This window comes from Fukomys damarensis, unplaced genomic scaffold (genome assembly GCF_012274545.1).
Source record: "Fukomys damarensis isolate Sample0158 unplaced genomic scaffold, DMR_v1.0_HiC HiC_scaffold_34, whole genome shotgun sequence".
Lineage (NCBI taxonomy): Eukaryota > Metazoa > Chordata > Mammalia > Rodentia > Bathyergidae > Fukomys > Fukomys damarensis.
In genome coordinates, this window is record NW_022900946.1 from 23096970 (window position 1) to 23114930 (window position 17961).

The 17961-nt window shown below is 38.8% G+C and overlaps 1 protein-coding gene across 1 annotated transcript in view; it reads left to right on the forward strand.

The window, feature by feature from the left end:
• Positions 1-17961, forward strand: part of Mapk1 (mitogen-activated protein kinase 1) — a 125952-nt gene that overhangs the window by 71306 nt on the left and 36685 nt on the right. Inside the window, exons 5-6 of the mRNA XM_033758556.1 lie at positions 8923-9176; positions 11223-11412. Coding sequence (XP_033614447.1) covers positions 8923-9176; positions 11223-11412 — 444 coding nt within the window. The remainder of the gene's footprint in view (positions 1-8922; positions 9177-11222; positions 11413-17961) is intronic.

Below are 17961 nucleotides of genomic sequence, written 5' to 3' on the forward strand. Positions count from 1 at the left end.
ATATGTATTTCTTTATTAATGCCGTAAATAGCAAGATCAAATAGCAGGTCTAATAGCTGCTTAGTTTCAAAGTAGGGATGAGTTATAAAACTTCTTTTCAGTATCACTACTGCATGGTTCCTAATAAAATTTTGACTGACAAACTGACACAGACAGTAAATATAAAGAGAAATCATAAATGAAACCTGGTCAGAATTTTGTTTTGATCTCATTTTGAATATCAGTTTTATAATACAATGAAAAAATAAGTTAACAGATCTGGACATTTTTTTATCCTTTATACTTTAGTCACACACACATACTCACAAAAAAACTTAGAGGTCGGATAGATTTAGTGTATGTGTAGTGCAGTGCTAGAGATTGAACACAGGGCTTCTTGCATGCCAGGCAAGCACTCTGCTGCTGAGTTATACTCCCAGCCCTATCAGTCATGTTTTGGAAAAACCCTCAAGTACCTAAGAATTCTTTTTGTTTGTTTGTTTGGTACCAGGGATCAAACTTGGGACCTTGCACTTGCAAGGCAGGCGGTGGAACCACTGAGCCAGATCCCCAGCCCTCTTAAGAATTCTATTTTAAAGAACATTTTTCATATATTTTAATTGCTACTGAGTACTTACCTACTGCACATAAAATAAACCAAACACAGGAATCTTGATGTAGAGAGAAACAAGTGCTACATTACCATGTTTTTGTTGTTGTTTTGTTGTTGTTGTTGTTGTTTTTTGAGACAAGGTCTCACTATGTAGTTGAGTCTGACCTGGAACTCACTGTGTAGCCCAGGCTGGTCTTGAACTCCCGGTGGTCCTCCTGCCTCAGCCTCTCGAGTGCTGGGATTACAGTACATTACCATGTTAACAGTAACTAAGTTCCTTGTCTTCTTACTGCTGTAGCTTCTTACTCATTATATGATGTTGCAAGTAGGCGATGAAATCCAATAGTAGGTGGTATGAAAAGTACTCAATATAAGCCAGTGTGTGGAAATGACTGCTCAATTCCCATGGCATAGACAGCTTGTGTGTGCAGTGTTGGAAGTGTAGCTGGAGGGATCAAGTTGGCTCACTGCCTCCTCAGGTTGTGTGGGCTCTGCAGACCCTGGAGAACAGTGCTGGTGCTGAGTGTCCTACTTTCAGAGCCAAAGACAGATTCGAATTTATGTAGGAAAAGCAAGTATATTTAAGGATGGTAGAGAAGGGATTAGTGTTATGGGATGTGGACAAAGTGGACCATGGATGTAGTTCAGTAGTAGAGCATTTGCCTAGCATTTCCAAAGCCCTGGGTTCAATCCCTAGTATTACAATTAAATAAATTAACAAATACTGTCAATGAGAGGGTACTGTCCTGTACCACAAAAGTAAAACTGTTGAAATCAGTAAAGAGCAAATTGTTATTTTTGAGGATTTGCTATATTGCCCTGATGGGTGGACTCAAACTCTTGCCCTGAAGTGGTCCTCCTGCCTCAGCTTCTCAAGTAGCTTGGACTATAGCCATGCATTACAGCATCTGGCTCTGGCAATAGAGGTTTTGTTCTTTTCTTTCATTAAATTTATTGGTACTTTTGAGGTATACAGTACAGTTACATTCATCATTGGGATCTTGTACATGATGTATCTCGGTTCTTATTTTTCCCCATTCCCCTGCCCTCCCCTCACATCCCCTGCCCTGTTTACAAAGACTTTGTTTCCATTTTTTCCTTTTCTCATATTTTTTCTTTTCCCTTCTTTCCTTTCGCCTACCCTTCCCACTTCCCCTGCTCCTTTTAGCCCTTTTCTTCCTATTACACAATATCAGTTATACAATTTGAACCTTATTTACACTTTTAGTTTTTCACACCAGAGAAACTATTCGGTATTTACACATGTGTCCTATTTATTTCACTTAAGAGTATGGCCTCAATGTACATCCATTTAGCTATAAATGTCTCTAGTTTCTCATTCTTTTTATGTCTGAGTAGTACTCCATTTTGTAGAAAAAACACATCTTCTTTATCCAGTCTCCCATTGATGGGCATTTGGGCTCTTTTCAAGTTTTAGCTCTTACAAACTGTGCTGCTATAAAATTGGATGCTCATATATCACTGTGGTATGATTCTTTTAATTCTTTTGGAAAGATAGCCAGCAGAGGGATAGCTGGGTCAAATGGGACCTCTGATTCTAGTTATTTGAGGTATTCCATATTGATTTCCACAGTTTTGTTCTTTTAGATAGTGCAGTAGATCATTATATATCATTCCTATTTTTAAGGATGCTCATTGGGGTAAAGGTAAATGGGATTGTCTTATTTATTTTACTTTGCGAAGTAGGCTGTAGTAAGTATTCAGTAAATAAAAAGTGATTGATGTGGCATTTAGCTAATAACAAGTAAAGTTTTCAATGATCTTTTTAATGAATATTTTTATTGCATCAGATTATCTTAATCTTTTGCATATTAAAATCACGTTATTAAATTATTGTTTCCTTCCAGTTACTACATTAAGCCCTAATTGTCTACCTGCTATTTAGTTCATCGGTTTTTAGAACTAATCATTTTAAAGCATTCTCATATGCTCCATAGCCAGATTTCATCATTTTTTCTATTAGTGTCCTTTTTTCTGTTTCAGGATCACATTTAATATACCACATACATTTAATTGTTTAGGCTCTTCTAGTCTGTGATAGTTTTTCACTTTTCCTTTTCATGGTCTTAACAATTTGAAGGACTACTGCTAGTCAGATATTTTGTAGAATCCTCCTCGATTTGGGTTTATTGATATTTTTCTTGTTTTCGGTTGGAGTTACAGGTTTGGGGAAGAATATTATAGAGGAGTACAAGAGGTAACAGTCAATTGAAGGATACGTGTTATCCATATTATCAGTGATGTTAAACTTGTTCATTTGGTTGAAGTTTCTGTACTGTAAAGTTTTTTCCCTTTCCAAATTATATTCTTTGGCAATAGTCATTAAGTCCACCTGGCCTTCAGGGTATGCATAGCAGGCTCAAGAAGTGGGCCACTAAGAAAGATTTGTGGCCTCGCCTCCTTGTTACTTCAGCTGTATTGGAGTGGTTAAAGGGAATAAGAAAGGTAAAGGTGAATTGTTAAGGCCTGTGGCTTAACAGCTTGTTCCTTACTGCAGGATTTTTGTTAGCAAATTTCTCTACAGGATTTGTGTTAGCAAAGTTTCCATTGGAAGGAATCATTAACATAGTGTTTAGTTTCTCCTCTGCAAATCTGGTTACAACTGGTTACAACTGCTACAAGGATATGAGGAAGTTAGAACGTGCAGTTCTGTCCTCAGGAAATTTTGTTTAATTGGATGAGACCATTTGAACAGGACCCAGCTAGGAAATAGGTTTGTAAACAGACCATTTCTTCTGAGTCTTCCTCAGGCCCCCTTTTCCAGAGCTGGGGCTCCTTGTTTCATTCTGAGTTGGCTACATTAAGCACTCTTTGCCTTCACCCTTCCCATCTTATTCTTTCTTTAAGCAAAATATTACCTAAGAACTTAATAGAAATGTTGCCATGCTTAAACTGTCTCTTTAACATCCTTTGGTAAATTCCCAGGATAAAATTGTATCTAATAAAAACCAAGATATTTTATGTAAAGGTACAAATTCCCAATGATGAATGTCATCGTATTGTATACCTAAAATGTATCAATAAATTTAATGAATTAAAAAAAATGTAGCTGTCTAAGTACAGCTTGACCCTCCAGTTTATAATCTCCTGCCAGGCCTCCGAGTGTCCCAGTGTGGGTGGTCCCTTGCTCTGAGTTCCCACAGGCCGTCACACCTTTGCCTGTGCATCTTCTGGCATTGACTTTGCCTTCTCATTCTCCTGGTTTGTCATGGGGAGCCTGCTTTCTCCTTCATCCCACCTGGTCCCCAGTCTTCATCCTTTCACAGCTTTTATAACACTCAGTGCCTCTCTTGTTCACCTGGATGTTCCTGACGTTCTCCTTCATGCCTTGTTAGCACTGTTTAAAAAAGCTTTTTCTACTTCTGTCTCCTTTCCCTTTCATTTTCTCGTTTAGGCCCAGGTCACCACACATCCTCATGCAGAGTCACTGTGAATGCTTTCCATTTCTCACCGTTTTTTTTTTTTAACCTCTCCAGTTTGAAACTTTCCTTTGACTTCTGAAACATCACTCTCTTCTGGTCCTGATGCATATGGACTTCAGAGTTGGAAAACACACATTCATTATTCTTACTTTCTCACTCCTACTAGTTCCTTGTCTTCTTTCTGCGTGAAGTTCTACCCTCAGGCTTCTTTTTACTAGCTTCATTTCTCAGGGCAGTGCTACTTGCTATGGCTTCTGTGACTTTGATCACTTGTTATGCTACTGAAAGCATGGAATTATCACCTCTATCTGAATCACCTACAGGCAACCTTAGATCTCTAAATCAGGATATCCAGACTGTCCTTGGACCCTGCTCGTCTTCATTTTGTACTTCCTAGGCCATTGTGGCATTTTTGCAAGGTCTGGGAAGAATACAAATGGAGCCAGCCTTCCATAAATATCAAGCCAAGAAACATTAAATAGGAATATATTCTTTCCTGCTGTATGGTATCTTTTCAGTGATCTGGGAGATCAAGTTCAAATTGAAAATTATCTGGCTTTTTACAGCTCTTTGCCTATGCCAGCTGTTCCAGGAAAGCAGGCCTCGAGCACACCCATCTTCTCTTCTCAGCTACTGTGCTGCCCCACACGGGCCCATACTGTGAGCTTGAGCCTATAGGCAGGGCCTGCCACTCACACAGTCAGTGTGTAGTACATGCCTGTGAACAGCTGTCCATTGGCCACCCCTCAGTGCTTACACTGAAGAAACGTTCTGCTCTCAAGTGAGCTGCTGGGCATAGCATTACGTAGTTTGTGTGGCAAGGAATTCCGGGATTATGGTAGTCATGGTCCTCTTACCTCATAAACTGTGGGAAGGAGCCTGATTGGGTGAGAGCCAGTGGTTATCATTGATACCCCACTCATCTCCCTGCCTCCCGCCCCAATTGGGGATCGAACAGAGGACCTTGTGCTTGCTTGGCAGGCATGGTGCCATGGTGCCATGGAGCTAAATCCCTGGCCCCCAATCATTTCCTTCTTCATGTGTTACTTGTATACACTTATCCTTTAGGATTCCCCCACCCCCACAATACTAGGAATCGAACCCAGGGCCTTCATGCTGAGCCATATCCCTCACCCGTTGTTGTTGTTGTTGTTGTTGTTGTTGTTGTTGTTGTTGTTGTTGTTTGTTGTTGTTGTTGTTGTTCTGGAGACAGGGTTTTGCTAAGTCACTTAAGTTGCCTAGTCTGGGCTTGAACTTGTGATCCTCCTGCCTCAGCCTCCCAGAGTGCTGGGATTACAGGCATGCACCACCATGCCTGACAGGATATAGTTTTTATAAGTCTCATCTTTTAATCTTTCCCCTAATACCCAATTTTGGGATTAATCTACACAGATTCTCCTTGTTTTCAGAAGTACTTTACTATCTGAGTTATATTGTGTGTTCCTCTGTCTTTTAAATTGCAAGTTTCTCAAGTGTAGCATCATTTTTTGTTTTTGCCACGAGTACTAACATGAAGGTAGTATACACATGTGGCTTGAATTCACCACAGCTCTGGCGTCACTCCTGTTATGGTGGTAACCCTATCAAAACAGGAAATGAAGTTAGTTTAGCCTGACTTGTTCACAATTAACTCATGCTGGTTCCCTTTTCTTCTCTAAGTGATCACAAAACATCTGTTAAATAATCTACTCCAGAATTCTGTGGACTTTTACTTCTACATTTACCGATCAGTATGTTTCTGGACCATTTATTTTCCTACCAACCTCAGACTGGAAACCAGTCATATATTCGAAGAACTCTGGTTCCTTTCTTTGTTGTTTTAAACTACTTTATTGAGGAATATACAATGTATTGCTTATATTTAAAGTGTAAAATGGGATCAATTTTGACATATTGTACAGCCTTGAAACCTTCATCACCTCCCAAAATTACCTAATTTCCAAGTATAATACCTCTCCCTATCTGGTGCCAGACGGCCCAACTGATCTTTCTGCACCTATACATGAGGGTTTTTTTTGTTCATTTGTTTTGTTAAGTTTTTTTGAGATAGGGTCTTGGTTTTAGTTCAGGCTAGCATTGAACTGTGTATCCTGGGCTGCCCTTGAACTTGTGGCAATCCTCCTGCCCCAGCCTGCTGAGTGCTAGGACTATAGGCATGCACCACCTCGCCTGGCCAGATGAGTTTGTATTTTATATATTGCTTTTTTTTTGTAAACTGGGAATTGAACTCAGAGCCTTGCACTTGCCAGGCAGGCGCTGTACCCCTGAGCTATATCCCCGGCCCAGTTTGTATGTTGTATAAATGGAAGTACTACTTTTTGTCTGGCTTTGCTCGGTATAACTATTTTGAGATTCATCTGTGTTTGTTATATCAGTAGTTCATTCTTTTTTATTATCAAATAGAATTTATTTTCAGGTAACTATGTATACTCAACCTCCTTTTTTTTTTTTTTTTTTTTTTTTTTTTGGCGGTACCGGGGTGGAACTCAGGTCCTTGTGCTTGTGAGGCAGGCCACTGAACCGCTGAGCTAAATCCCCGGCCCTCAACCTCCATTCTTAATACCCTTGCACTTCCCAAGACGTAGGGGTCTTAGGGTAGAACTCATCTGGGACTGGGTAGTCTCAATATTTTGAACTTCTCAAAGGCAGGCTATACTGTCTATACTCTATGCATCCTAATGTTAGAATGCTCCTCAGTATGGAGAAGGTACTACTAACCCAGTTCTGGATAAAACTTTTCACACACACACAGAGTTCCAATTTTAAAGATTATTTCCTCAAATGAGAATGAGATTAAATATATTATCAAATATGTTCTACCTCCTTTCAGAAATTATTTCTTTTTTCTGGTCCTGGGGATCAAACGCAGGTCCTTGGTCTTGCAAGGCAGGTGGTAGAACCACTGAGCTAAATCCCTGGCCCAGAAATTATTTCTTTTTAAACTATTTTTGTACTGGTCATTCCAAAGTAATTGCTTTCTTTTTAGAGAGTATTCTACTAAAATAAAAGTATTCTACTACTAATTCTCTTTTTCCCCTGACTTAACATTTTTGTATTGGGGTTTTTGCATTTTATTTTTTAAGATAGGTTCATATATTGCTCTTAAAACAGTACAAACAATATACTATGAAAGATGTTTTTCCCCTCTCTATCCCTGTATGTCCCACTTCTGCCTGGCATTATGTCCCTCTCTCCACAGCCACTCAGTATTACATATTTTTTACTATCCTGTGATGGTTATATTAAACAAAGGCAGCAAAAAATGGATAGGCAGAGCAGACAGGAACTGACTACACTCGTGCACAGAGTCATACCTTTTCAAGTGGGAACAGATAAGGATGACTGTCAGTCATTTTATCACTGAACGTTGATGTAAAAGGACACAGACCATGAACTCCTTCCAACAGTCTTGTTAGGTGATTTTGTAAAGCAAATTTATGTCCTTTTAATTACTGTCTTCAGTAAAACTAGAAATTTATAGTTTACACTGAAACCGCTACTTCCAAAATTATTTTTGTGATGCTGGGGAATAACCCCAGGCCTCATGCATGCTACACAAAAGTCTACCTTGAGCTACAGTTCTAGTCCTTTATAACCATTTCAGTCTGTGACCTCTGTTTTGTTGAGTGTGTGGTCTTTTTATGATTTGAATTACCAAAGAGTTTCTGTTTCTAGAAATGTTTATTCCTATTGTTGAATAAGATTGCTTAAATTACACTTCCTATCTACCTGAAAATTGCTGATTTAGACTTTAATGTGGCAAACCAAATACATAAGAGTTCAGTAGTTTTCTTTCAGAGTGTTTGGCATTGAAGAATAATTGAAATAGAATAAGTCAAGTTCCTTCCTAGGACACAGTCTTGTGATGGAATCAGACAAACGTAAATAATTGTTAAAATAGACTGGTAAGTATTACAGAAACACAAACTTAGGACTAAGGTTATTTTACAGATCCATGTTTCTAGCATTTACCTTGAGGAAACAAGAAAGATCTTGTCTGCCAATATTACATCATTGTTTTGGTCAGTGGACCAGATGTTGACATTTATTAATATGAAAATTTTTACATATTTTAAAAATATTTTCTATAAAGTATTTCAACAGAATGTAGAAATAAAGATAGAAGGAATACTCAAGATTTATATTCACTGAAGGTGTATGTATGTATGTGTATAGGTATGTAGTTTGTTTTATTTTTTTGAGACAGGGTCTTGCTGTGTAGCCCAGGCTGGCTTACAGTTTGCAGCAATCCTTCTGCCTCAGCCTCCCAGGTGCTAGGATTACAGGCAAGGGTGTCATTTTTATTATTGCTTCTGCTTGGAATTATGTTGTCAGACCTTTAAAAAGATAACTTGGAAAGAATCAGGTTCTATGTTATACTGTACCTATGAAAGTATTTTAATTGTAGATTCTGTTATAAAACTACCCCAGCATCATTGTTCATTTTGTTGGGAACAAAAAAAGGAATACATCATGTCATTTTGAAATAAGAGAACAAAGTTGATATAAGCAATCAAGGCCTCTTGGGTCCATTTTTGTTAAGGAAGAAGATGTGGTTGATGGTCTTTTGATCGTTTCTGCTGAGTCAAAGGAATTTGATACAACAGTAGGCATTTGTTTTGGAGGCAGAGTGATTGCTGTCACCAAAATGAGATTGCTGTTTAAGACAATAGGAAAATGCCTTTTTGTGTGTCTAGCATATACCCATGTTTTGAGTCTATGAAAATGAACATCCACCCAGTGAATTCGGCTGGCCTTTCTGTTACCTTTGAGATTCGGTATTTGCTGTCTCTGTCAAATGCTTCCTCCCTTGCTTGAGGCTGTTTTGTGGATTATGTACTTCACAGATAATAAACAAGTATTTATACAAAGCTAAAAATTCAGTAGTATCAATTTGTATTCTTGCTGCCAAGTATTCTGTGGGCTGTTTTTAATGTCATCTCCTACTTCTTTTTTAGCTCTGCATATGATAACATCAACAAAGTTCGAGTAGCTATCAAGAAAATCAGTCCTTTCGAACACCAGACTTACTGCCAGAGAACCCTGAGGGAGATAAAAATCTTACTGCGCTTCAGACATGAGAACATCATTGGCATCAATGATATTATCCGCGCACCAACCATCGAGCAAATGAAAGATGTGTATCCTTTTCTGGCAACTAGCTGACTAGACTGCTTATATATCTTCTTAAATAAATATAACTTAAAATTTCCTGGACTTACCAGAGTAAAGGAAAATTGCATAAACTGCATTTAAGGAGAGACTGTAGTAATATAGTAGCTACATTTTTTTTTCTGATTCATTTTATCAATTGTCAATAATTAATTTTAGTATCTTTTAAGTAAGTCCAATGTTTTCTCTGGCAGTTTCAGGAAAGATTTTCTTTATGTGTATGGAATATCTTGGTCATTTCCAGTTGAGTGTTTTCCCTTTAATGGATGATTTATGATGATGAAAAAGCAAAGAACAGTCAAGTAAAATAAAAAGGATATACCACCTGGTCAAATTAGTACTGTCCTCTTCTTAGTGTCTTAGCTCTTCTTCAAGTTTGAGTTTACTGATGTTTAAAATGAAAAAACTGGTCCTCATGATCTTTAAGACTGACCAAACTCTGAAAGTGTGTAAATAGCTGTGACCAACATTAGAAATCTGGACTAAGCAGGTCTAGAGGATGCTGCCTGGGTAAAGGCTGCATATTAAAGAAGTGTTAAATATGCTGAAGGTCTGCCCAAAGCGAGATCCTTACAGGTCAGGCTAGTTCAGGCTATGAATTTATCTAGTTTGCTCTCCTCCAGGGAACCATAGCAGTAGCTCACTGTCTCTAGACAACCCTATCCATTTTCAAGCAGCCCTGTTAATAAGTTGTAGTGTTATTTTAAGTGAAGTGTCTCCTGCTACTACCTCCTGTTGGTCTTGCTTTACCTTCTACAATGGAATTAAGCCTCTTACAGATGACAGTTTTTTTTTTTTTAACATCCTGTGTTATTTGAGTCCCATGCCAGATTTCATCTAGCATGAACCTGTAGGAAATAGAATAATATTTATGCAAAAATGTATAAAAGAATTGCAAAACACGACTATGGTTTATATATGGTAAACTTAAAAACTGCCAGCTTTAAGAAGGTAGCCAAAACTAAAGTGCTTAAGACACATGGCTAGACAAGCAAGTGCAAACCCCTTCTTATCACAACTTCCCTTGGTCGTCTTTATATGGGATTGGGTGTGAGGAAGGAGTATGCTGGAGGTTGAGCTTATTGTACTAAGTTACATTCTCAGTCCTCTTTTGTATATTTTGAGACAGGGTCTCACTGAGATGCCTAGGTTTGGCTTAACTTGTGAACTTCCTGTCTAGTCTTCTGGGGTACTGAGATTACAGATGTGCACCCCCATGGCTAGGATCTTAACAGTAAACAAAGAATGAAGAAAATAGGCCAGGCATGGTGGCACAGACTTGTAGTCCCAGCATTCAGGAGGCTGAGGCAGGAGAATTGCTTCCCATTTGAGGCAGCCTACACTAATGAATTCAAGGCTGGCCTAAACTACATTGTGAAACCCTGTCTTAAAACAACAAAAACAAACCAAAAAAGTTGAGGGTTGGATTTGGTAACAATGTTTCTAGACCTGGATTTCTAAAAGTTTTATAGTTGGTTTTGAACAGAGGCGGGTCTAAGGGTGGCAAAGAAGGGAGAAATAGAGTGATAATGTTACAGGTTGTTGCTAGGCCAAAAAGATGAGGTCACATCTGATACTTGTTGGCCACCACTCGCCGCCTTGGAGATTCATTAATGGTGGGGGGTACTGGAGATTGAACTCTCTACATTCCCAGCCCTCTTTTATTTTTTATTTTAAGGTCTCACAAAGGTGCCAGACTTGCTCAACTTATGATCCTCAATAGCAAGATTGAGATTTCAAAATGGACTGACATATCTGTTTCAGGTTTCAGGCAAGGCTTATAACTAGCCACATCAGGCAAGTATAATGCCAGGTTTTTTTTCCACAGGAGCTAAAAAGGTGATTTCTTCTAGGAAGCTAAACCAGGTTTTCTTCAGTTTCTTATTTCCCTTGAAGGCCTCATGGTTTAATGGATCATTTGGGAAGAGGATTGAGAGAGGGTGAATTTTATTTTTAATGCTTTGCTAATAAGTATGACCAGCTATTTGGTGTTTTACTTTAACCTGTCCAAACAGATATATAGTACAGGACCTAATGGAAACAGACCTTTACAAGCTCTTGAAGACACAACACCTCAGCAACGACCATATCTGCTATTTTCTTTACCAGATCCTCAGAGGCTTAAAATATATCCACTCAGCTAATGTTCTGCACCGTGACCTCAAGCCTTCCAACCTGCTGCTCAACACCACCTGTGATCTCAAGGTTAGCCAGGCTGTTTACTCTTAGGATGATATATATTTTTAAAACTTTTATTGACATAATTATATTCGTTACTCATTTAAAATTATACCAGAAATACATGAAAACACCTCTGTGGTTTAAAAAAAAAAATGCTAGTCCTCCTTTATTCCATTCTTTCTCTGCATGGATAATTAACCACTATAACAAATTCTTACATATGTGTGTACTTTTGTATTTTATAGGTACAAATATGCATTGTGTATAAGTTTTAAGATGCTCTGTTTCATTGTTCTTTTTCCAGTAAGTTTTATACAAGAAACACTCAGACTTCCTGCCTCGCAAGCACAAGGTCCCAAGTTTGATCCCTGGTACCAAAAAGAAACACTCAGAAATCAGCAGAAAACTTAACTTCACTGTCTTTGATAAGGCATTCCAAATAAGGAGGAAATCCCAAGATATTTTATAGTCTTCAGATTTTTCCTGAAGATGTGCGGCATGTATTTGTATTTTAATGGATGGAAGAGCTAAGAACGGAGATCTATAGATGTCTTCATTTTAATAAAGAGATGTAAATTCAGTCCATTAAAATGCACTTTAAGACCAAAAAAGTGGAAAGGATATCCCTTGCTAATGGATCATAAAATTTATTAAGATGGCATTTTCCCCCAAATTGATCTACAGATTCACCACTTTCCCTAGCAGTTTTATTTTTACCCAATTTTTTTATTTGTTTGTTTGTTTATTGGTACCAGGGGTCAAACTCGATCCTCGCACTTGCCAGGCAGGCGCCAGAACCACTGAGCTAAATCCCTGGCCCAGTTTTATTTTTCACTGACAGGCTAATTCTAAAATTTATGTGAAAATACAAGAGACCCAACCTAACCAAGAAAGTCCTATAAAAGAACAAAGTTGGAGGATTCACACTTCTGATTTCAAAACTTAATAGAAAGGTACAGTAACTAAGACTGTGCTACTGGCATAAGGATTGAGAATTGAAAGTCAGTTAAATAAATCCATGTGTCTGTGTCAACCCACACTTGATGTTTTTTTTTTTTGTTTTGATTTTTGGGATTGAACTCAGGAGCTTGCACTTGTGAGGCAGGCACAGCACAACTGAGCAAAATCCGCAGCCCAACACAGACTTGAGTTTTGACAAGGGGGTCAAGACTGCTTGGAGAAGTCTTCAACAAATGCTGAAACATTTGGATAGGCACATGCAAAAGAATGATATTGGATCCTTCCCTTCTACCTGTGTAAAAAGTAACTCAAAATAGGTCAGACTTACATTTAAGAACTAGTATTTGTAATATTATTTAAAAAACAGGAATGAATCTCTGTGATTTTGTGTTAAGCAAACTTTTTAGACGTGACACCAAAAGCATTTCTTTTCAAAGTAAAAGAAAGTAAGTTGGGGGCCAGGGATTTTGCTCAGTGGTGTTGCTGCCTGCCTCACAAGTACAAGGCTCTGAGTTCAATCCCTGGTACCAAAAAGAAAGAAAAGAAAAGAAGTTGGTTTCCTTCAAGATTTGAAAGCAAGTATGAGCCTAGGCTAGGCAACTTAGCAACTTAATGAGACACTGTCTCAAAATAAAAAATGAAAAAAAAAAAGCTGAGAATGTAAATCAGTGCCAAAGCCCAAATAAAGATTTGGAACTTAAGCTGCAGAGTAATACATCAAGAAAGTAAAAAGACAGAAGTAAAAATCATGTGTTTGATAAGGTACTTGTAACTGAGCGTAGTCAACTCTGCATTCGCGGGTTCAGCATCCACAGTTTCTGCATCCATGTATCCAACAACTGCAGATAGAAAATATACAGGGGAAATGCAGATACATACTTCTTTCTTTGTCTTTATTTCCTACTCAGTATAGTATAACATCTCTTTACATAGCATTTACATCACGATAGGTTTTGTAAATAATCTGGAGATTAAAGTAGATGGGAAGATGGCATGTAGTTTATATACAAATATAATGCCATTTTTATGGATTGAGCATCCATATTGATGCTTGGGGTCCTGGATCCAATCACCCACAGATACCAAGGGATGACTGTTACAAAGAGCTCCTCCAACTTCGTGATTAAAAAGACAAATAACCCAGTTGTAAAATGAGTAAAACAAGGGCTGGGGATTTAGCTCAGTGGTACCAAGCCTACCTCGCAAGCATAAGGTCCTGAGTTTGACCCCCAGTACTGCAGAAATAAAAAACAAAAATAAATAAGTAAAACACCTCAACAGGCATTTCCCTAAAGATATTCAGATGGACCATAAGAATATGAAAAGATGCTTGGTATCATCAGTCAGGAAAATAAAAGCATTAACAAAGTCCTCTTCCTAAGTCTATATCTGACTGAAGTGAAAACATATACATAAAAACTATTCATGGTAAGATTACTTACTATAGCCAAAAAGTGGAAAAATCCAAGTATCAAACTAGTGATACATAAATAAAATATGATAGCTTTATACAGTGAAACACAACGGAGCTAAGTGAACTGATAATGGTACAACTTGGATGAATTATGCAAACATTATATACATGAAAGAAAAGCTAGTCATAAAAGACCAATACTTTATGATCCCAGTTGTGAGATGTGTAGAATATGCAAATCTATAGTCAGAAAGTAGGTTAGTGGTGTTAGGGCTGGTGGGGTTAGGTGAGAAATGGGAAAGGAGTACTAATTCATTGGGGTTTTTTTTTGGTTTTTTTGAGACAGGGTCTCACTACGTAGTTGAGACTGACCTGGAACTAACTCACTGTGTAGCCCAGGCTGGTCTTGAACTCACAGCGATCCGCCTGCCTCACAGCCTCCCGAGTGCTGGGATTACAGGCATGTGCTACCACACCCAGCCTGGAGTTTCTTTTTGAGATTTTGAAAAGTGTTCTAAAATTGGATAATGGTAATAGTTTTATAACCCTGTGATTATAATTCTAAAGGCAATTGAAATGTACACTTTAGATGAGTAGATTGCTGGGCATGGTGGCATATGTCTGTAATCTCAGCACTTGATAGGTTGAGGCAGGATTTTTGCAAGTTCAAGGCCAGCCTGGGCTACATAATGAGTTCAAGGCCAGCCTGATTTAAACAGTGAGACTCTGCCTCAAAAAAACAAAAAAGAGGTGTGTGAATTGTATGGTATGTGAATTACAGCTTACTAAAGTCATATAAGAAGTACGTGTAGATGTATAGCAATATTTTCTTTGATTTCTGACAAGTAGATATTCCTGTGTGACATTTTGTCAGGTATACTACGACGGGGAAATGGGTGTCTGCCCCTGAAATCTGAAAACTAATAGAGTAGAAATCTTGATAGGCAACTCGTAATTAATATATGCTGTAACTGCAGTATGGAAGTGTGGTGTACCGATGCAGAAGAGAGAAGTGGGCTGGTTCTGGCTGGGTGGGAAGAGGTGGCAGGAAGAAGATGGTGTTCATACCAGTGCTCTGTGGATGGGCAGGCTTTCAGGAGGTAAGTGGCTGGGGTGGTCATGGGATACTATGTAGAAGCAGAAGAAATGACAGATAAAAATAAGGAAGGAGAGTGAAACACAAAACACCGAATCCTCTTCTGTGTAGATTCATTGTTAATATTAGAGGAAAAGTTCCCTTTTATTTTTGCTTTTAATATGCATCCTTAAGAATAAAACAAGCCAGGGATTTAGCTGAGTGGTGCCACTGCCTGCCTGGCAAGCCACAAATTCCCAAATTCAGTCCCCAGTACCCAAAAAATAAATACTAGACTACTTTGTTATGTTCTCACTGTTAATGGACTTTTCCTCACATGGGGCCATTTTACTTACCTCCTTACCAAACTTTACGGCTCCCCTGATTCATGAGTTCCAGATTATTTGCATAATCTCTAGGCATGGTTTTTAAACCTCAGTTTAACATTGAGAGTCAGAAATACAAGGTCATAGTTTAGAAATGTAAAGTAAGGCCGTTCGTTCACCTTGATCTTAGCCAAAAGGCCGAGAAGCAACTGGCAGTTCATTCACCTTCAGGGTGTATGCAGAGAATGTGATACATTGACCGTGGGTGTATATGTTCAGGAGAGCGTCTCATTCGAAAGATAAGTGTGGTACATCGCTGAGGCCACTGACTTGTCAAGCAGGCATGCCCACACAGGATGGGGTGTGTTTGCAGTGTAATGTGCGTGTATGACAGTTGAGAGAGTGCCACTGGGGAGGAGAGTCTTTTCTACTTTGGTTCTGGAAATCACTGTGATCCATCACATCCTCGTGATCATGAAACCCAATCTCTTAGACCTCTGTGCCTAGAAACTGTAACTGGGTTTGAACTTGAGATCCTTCTCCTTCAGCCTCCTAAGAACCTGGAATTAGGGGCAGGTACCACCATCCCCAGTGACCTTTAACTTCTGATTCTAGTACTAGACAAGGCCAACAGTAGTAAGTTTTCTTTTTTATTTCTGTAAACGCACTTTGATTTATTATCTGAAGCCTGAGATGTTGACATCTTGAGGCCCTTTGGAAACCAAAGTAAACTTTCTCTTTATTTCTCAGGGCCACAAAAGCATTACAAAGAATTGTAGATCAGTTTGGCTGTGGTGCACACACCTGTAATCCCAGCACTCTGGGAGGTAAAGGAAAGAGAATTATATGGGCCGGGGATTTAGCTCAGTGGATCTACCGCCTGCCTTGTAAGTGCAAGGTCCCAAGTTCCATCACCAAACGAAAGAAAAAAAAAGAGGAGAATTATAAGTTCCAGCCCAGCCTAGGTAATTTAGCAGCTTAGCAAAACACTGTATTGAAATAAAAAATAAAATAGGGCTGGATAGCTCAGTGCCAGGCCCTGGATTCAATCCCCACTACTGAGGGTCCGAGGAGGTTCTCCTGTATATTTTTAGTGGGCTGCTGGGAGCATGTAGTCTGTTACTAGTCTGTGTACTCACTGTTTGCTAGATTGACCCCACAGAATACTAGGAGTGTCACAGCCCACTTCGTGTGTATGTCTTTGGAACTTCCTTTGTTTTATAAAAATTTGAATTTACACAGTCCAAAAGTGGCCAGTTAGGAGTGCTAAAGTCCATAAGTCATTTTGTTTCTTGTACCACATTCTAGTTACTTATCTTTTATATGGAGTTGTTCTGAGTAATATTGATTTTAAATTTTGTATCCTTGGCAGTTTGTTAATGCCATATAAACTTGGTTAGTGTTTGATGTTGTAAAGGAAACTTCGATGGCACATGCACATACAACATGAACTTTTTACTGACAACCATCAGTGGAGCTCTGAAATCTCCAAGAGATCTAAACCTTGCAGCTTCTACTTCTTTCTTTCTTTGTTGGTTTGTTTATTTGGTACTGGGGATTGAACTCAGGTCCTTGCGCTCGCAAGGCAGGCCACCAAACCGCTGAGCTAAATCCCCAGCCCCCAGCTTCTTTTCTTTAAATTGTGTCCAGTAACTTTTGTAAATGTGGTTCTATGTTTTATAATAGGTGTGAAAGATATAAATGATAAAACATATTTCCCCTTGCTATTCTGAAAACTGGTAACTAAAAGGAAATGGTTAAATATATTTTCTTTGTTTCTGGCATAAAGAAGTCCACTAGAATCTGTGCGTTAGGGTAAACAAATAGCCCCAATTGATAAAATATGGCCTTCTCTTTTTTCTGGTACGAAGATCAAACCCAGGGGCACTCTACCACTTCCCTAGCCCTTCATTTATTTACATGTATTTATTTTTAAATTTTGAGATAGGGTCTTGCTAAGTTGCCTGGGATGAGCTCAACCTTGTGTTCTTCCTGCCTTAGCCTCCTTCATTGCTGGGATTACGGTGTGTGCCACCACAAGAACTGACATCGTCTTTCTTTAACCCACTGGCTTGAACCACCAGTGGTACATACGTGACTATCCCTTCATTTTACTGGTACCACTGTTGGTACAAATGGATGTCATAATTTTTATGACATAATTATGTCATAATTAAGATTAATAACAAGCCACCTGGGCCAGAGATTTAGCTCAGTGCTTCTGCTGCCTGCCTCGAAAGCACAAGGTCCTGAGTTTGATCCCTGGTACCAAAAAATTTTTTTTAAATAAAACATAAAAAGCCACTTGATGGGACAGTCCTGCATGTACCACCAGTACTTCAAGCCACCCAGCAGTACAATACCTGCATTACTGCCCTGGTGTGAATATGTTAAACGGAATGCCAGCTAATAAATGCAGAGCAGTGATAACATGAGAAAAAATGACCACTTTTCAACTCCCAACAAAGCAGTTGATTTGTGCACCATCATCCTGCTGGGATTCCATCCTCTGGTTGGGCTGTCCCTGCCTTCTTTACCAGGCCCACTTTCACCAAATCCTTTGAACATGTCCTAGTCTTGAGCCCCTTCTTAACTACTTACACATGGCATTGCCCACAAAGCTGCTGTACCTCTCCACCACAGCTCCTCTCTACCATACTTAATGGCTTTCAGACCAAATCTCTTAGGAGGAAAGGATAAGGAAGAACAACTACACGTTTGGTTTTAATTTAAAGAAATATATAGGATGTGATCAGAAATACAGTGCTTTTTTTTTTTTTTTTTTTTTTTCTGGGGGG